General features: G+C 34.6%; 1 protein-coding gene across 1 annotated transcript; it reads left to right on the forward strand.

The window, feature by feature from the left end:
* Nucleotides 1-396: 396 nt before the first annotated feature.
* LOC115768959 lies at nt 397-1,510 on the forward strand. The gene is made up of 2 exons (XM_030713679.1): nt 397-478; nt 539-1,510. The coding sequence occupies exons 1-2, from the start codon at nt 462-464 to the stop codon at nt 1,347-1,349; spliced, it is 828 nt and encodes a 275-aa protein (XP_030569539.1). The 5' UTR covers nt 397-461; the 3' UTR covers nt 1,350-1,510.
* The last annotated feature ends 3,457 nt before the right edge of the window (nt 1,511-4,967 follow it).

Below are 4,967 nucleotides of genomic sequence, written 5' to 3' on the forward strand. Positions count from 1 at the left end.
CAGGTTGCATTGTTGGAATTGATAAGTTACTGAAGAGAACAGTGAACAGTTCAACACTTGCAAAAACATGGTATTTAGTTAGGAGTTCAAAAAAGGCAGCAACAATTGGTGAGAATATTTATTGCTAAGTTGAAGTGGAAAAGAGTGACATTGTAGCTCGCAGCAAGACGAAGGAAGAAAGCAATTTACAAATATAAAATGAGTGATTTTAGGTTGGGCGACACAGATTTGATTTTATAAAGCTATAACATTGCAACAAGTAGTAAAGGTCTGTTAACTTAGTTAGCTGTTAGCTTAGTTAGTTAGTTAGCTTAGTTAGTTAGCATACATATCAACATTATTTTTAATGAAAACTGAAAACAAACCAATTTTGTAACAGCAAGGAAAATAGAATTGTAGTACACCCTGAGGTAATTGTTTTAAGATTTTTTATATGTCTAGTAGAGTTCACATGTCTAGAAATGATGTGGATGCATTTGTAAGTATACTAAGTAATTGGCAAATATTTCGATTTATAAGATGGTATGTATGGTTCCAGATGCAGTCGGGCATTTATTGCTGGCACCAATCAGAGCATACCAAAGGTGGAGGAGAGACTAGATGGCACCGAGTGCTTTTCAGAATATTTAAAGGAAGACGTTAATAAAAATAATGTTCGTTCCACACAGTTTGCATTCCACAAAATGCTGAACCGCCAAATGTTGACAAAAACCTACCACTTACGGGCAGTATATAGGCCTCGATTACGTAAGATTTATCTCTATGGCTATCCACTATTTTACAACTGTGTTTCGACAAGTATTCAGAACAAACAATATCGACGTTCGGAAAACAATGATCATTTTCTGCACCAAGCACTCTCGGCGGATGATGCAAATCAGTTGACAAATCTACATGATTCCACACATTTATTGTATATAAATAAAAATTCAGAGGGAAATAATGTTCGTACGGCATGCATTGCAACTAACCAGTTATTTGTGCAATCGGAAAACTGGGTAGCTAGCGATTTGCTCGAAGCCAGCGAGCTAGAAGTCTTCACTTCATCTGAAAATTCCCTTCTACAACTGGACAGTGTTAATAACTTGAACGTTACGGGTATAAATAATGTATGTGGCTTATCCTTCGATCACAATGAGTGCAGATGCTGCTTATGCTTGCAAAGGAAAAACGCAATTAAATCAAGTGTTTCAAAGGCTAAACGTTTCATCGATGAGGCTGTGCAGTCTTTGCGTGCATTACCATCCCCAGCTTATGCCTCTCATTCCCGTAGAAGAAAGACGTATGTTTACCTTATCAATCTTGCTCATCTGTTACTGGTAATCGCGTGCCTACGTGGAATGCTTTAGAACAAATGTAAGTCAAAGGTTAAAAATTAATTTTGCAAAATTACTATGTATAGGCAATGTTTATCGTAAAAACGAAGATGTTAATTTCTGAAATATGATATGCAGGCATGTGTATTTATTGCACTTCAAACCTCAAGTGTTATGATAAATTATAATAAATAATTTTCTGAGTTACCGAGAACTGCATATATTTCGAATAAATATAGTTGTAGGTAACCTACCTATTAGTACCAATTATTAATCAATCAGTCTCCAGTAGGAGCAGTTGGCATAAAATAAAATTATACACGAATTTAATCACGGCATCCCGCAGAATTTGTTTGCATATTGACTACATACATATTTTGGATACATGCACTATTTTGAATATTAGGTAAATCCGCAAACTATCCTATACTGTTAAAGTATTTTATTTATATATATACAAGCAGTAAATAAAGTATAGATTCTATACAAATTTTATAATAGTGAGCTTATATGAAACAAAGTAAATAATAATACAGGTATTTTTTACGAGCGCACATAAGAAATATATATGTATGTGCGTGCGTTTGTATGTATGTGTGTGTGTATATTTATGCATTTATGTATTCATGCGTGTTTGTTTTCTAATACCAACCGCAGACCCAGCTTATTTGTCGCTGTGCTGCAAATTTAAAGAAACCGAATTTATTTATTTATTTATTTATATTCTCAAGAAGTCAAGTAGGCTCTGAAGTTTTACATGTTTAGTTAGTAGTGTAGTTTTTTTTTTTGGTTTTTGTTGTTTTTAGTAGTTGGGTTTTTATTATTTATTTTTTTTTTTTGTGAAAATTCATATGTATGTACATACATTAACTAAATCGCTCATCTGCCGGAATTCGGAATGCTTGGGTACAAGGTGTCTCCCAGTCGTGCACATCTGACTAGATCACTCTTACTAAGTTTGTATCGTATTAAAAACAAAGCCTACTAAAGCATGCTTACATATATTTACTACATTTTAGTGCAGGTGACAAGGTCGTTTTTGCTACTCACGCAAGTTAATAAAGTTTACTGCTAGCCAATTAAAAACTAACACATTTAAAATGTAGCTGGTGGCAGTCGCCATTGATTGAGTTTACTATGCACGGTAAAAGCCTAGCTAAAATTAATTAACATTTTTATGTACAACAAACTAATTGACGAGAAAAACAAGACTACTAATATAGTTTATTCCCTACGTTTTTCAACTTTTCTCAAATTTGCAACATGGTAAAGTGTACGAGTGAATAGTTAAATGCAAAATCTGGGTCTCCAGTTCTTGTAGTCATTGACATTGAAGTTTTTCAACTGACGGACAGACAAACCAATCCGTAAACACAACCGCCTGTTGATACATTTGCAAAAAGTTACTGAAGCTTTAAAATAAAAATTTTTATTTTTTGTATTTCTGTGTTTTTTTTTTTTATAACCAATCTACTAAGCTTCAAAAAGTATTTGAATGAATAATAGTCTCTAAAGTAGAGTGTTAACAAACTGAGTTATTAAGAGCTTTGTTCAAAATGCGAATGCCACCTTAAACGCCAATACAGTTCATTAAACGTAATAAAACATTGGTGAAGGAGGCTAAATCTTAAGTGTCAAGAACAACTAGCCAAAAGTATATTATACTCAATTTGCTATAATGCTGCAGACACATGTAGGGTGTGAGAACGGATGCAGTCGAACCCCTTTTGTTGTAGCAAATAATACTCACGAATACATGCACACGCAACTGTACGTGACATATGCAATGCGGTGAAGCGGAAGAAGGCAAACTCACTACTCCACAGCCACTAGTTGAGTCAGTCAGATATTCCTTAGTGTGTGTGTGTGTGTATGTGTCTGTGTTTATTGTATCTGGCACATTTCCGTTGATTCTGATGTCTGCTGTGTTCAGAACTTTTATCAGTTGTATCAATGGCCAAGTTTGTTGTTGCGTTGACAGGCGAAAGTGTCTATCATATCTTTTGTTCAAATGGCTTTTTTCAGTCACATCTCTCGACTTCGCTCATGATATCAAGAGTTCAGAATTAAATTTTTAGTTGACGGATGTCGACACATATTAGTATGGACCAAGGCTTCAATCCGGGCTTGCGGCGAACCGTTTTGAAAACGGAATTTCATTTTAAATTTTGTATATAAACTCAACCATAAAGCCTAACTAGCTGTTCAAAAAGTATCCAAGCCGAAACGCGAATAAAACCATATTTGCCAAAAATAAAAACTTTTGAGGGATATCCGGCCCCAAAGCTTTAATAACGGGGTCTCAAACAATAATGCAAATTTAGCGCACATAAAAAAACTAGAGGGTATTGGCCCGCCTTGCCCGTGGAATAAGTACACGCCCGTGGAAAATTTAAATCTACCCATTTTGGTTTTCAGTTCTATTTCAAAATACGTTTTAAGTCGAATAAAGAACCAAATGTTGGAATCAACGATTTCCGCCCGTGTTAGTCTTGCGGTGAGAATCTTAAAAAATGCGAAACTCCCATCACACGAATATTGACAAATATCTTTAAAAATGAGTTTGATGCCGATCGGAGAGTAAACAAAAAGTTGCACATAAAAGTTTTTCGCGATTTTGATGGTCGAAAATTAAAAACCAATATGGGAATAGCATTTAATATAGCTCCGATAATAGGTGATTTTTTTATAAGAAGAGATGTGACAAAAAAAACCTTCTATATATTTTCTGGGATCTTTGTTGTCTAGGTAAATTTTTATATGTTTATACTTTTATACTTCACAAAAAATTTGAAAGTCAAGCAAGGGATCAGCAATCGCTTACTTACATGTTTATTTTTTGTTAAATAGTTATGTATTTTTTCAAGCATGTATATATTTGTAATAGCTTTTGTATTTAGTTGTGCCTATAGTCAAATTTATTGGAATTTAAATACACTCCTATTATATTTGGTCGGCAATAGACCATGACAGTGAACAAAGAATCTGCTTGTTGGCCGGATGGCAGACTAACGGTCTGTCTGCATGGCCAAATGCGGTTGTATTGTGCATCAATAAACATAAAGAATGAGTACACAAGAGCCAAGTAAGGTAACATTAAAACGCACGAGTATGACGATTGCGCAACGAAGCATCGGCTGACTGGGTTGCTGAGTGACTGAGTGAGTTAGGGTATTTTAGCGCGCTTCGGCAAATGAATGATACCGATTTCCTTTAGAAAGTGCCACAGGCTGTAGTTGCTTAATAGTCCTCTGCTGGAGTGGTAGAGCTATTCGGCAAAAAATATAATACACATACTTTAAGATTTGCGTGAGGGATCTTTTAACTAATAAAAATAAAAAAAAAAACAGACAATCTCTATTTCGGCAGGAACCACTGCCATATAAACTTCTGATTGACCACCTGTTAACGGTTTGTAAACTAGAGCGGATATATGGACTAGAATGCAGGATAATTGTTTCATTTAATACTTACACTTATTTTTTTATTATTAGTTTATCATTCCTATATATTGCTGGACCATTAGTTTTTTCAAAATTTCTAGGTGTTATTCAGTATTTTGATTCACTTTTGCTGTTTTAATTAAATCAGCACTATGCTGGCGACAAAGTTTCTGTTTGAAATTTTGCACACTATTACTATTGAAGCACC

Source organism: Drosophila novamexicana, unplaced genomic scaffold, assembly GCF_003285875.2.
Source record: "Drosophila novamexicana strain 15010-1031.04,08,12 unplaced genomic scaffold, DnovRS2.1 tig00002134-arrow-arrow-pilon, whole genome shotgun sequence".
NCBI lineage: Eukaryota > Metazoa > Arthropoda > Insecta > Diptera > Drosophilidae > Drosophila > Drosophila novamexicana.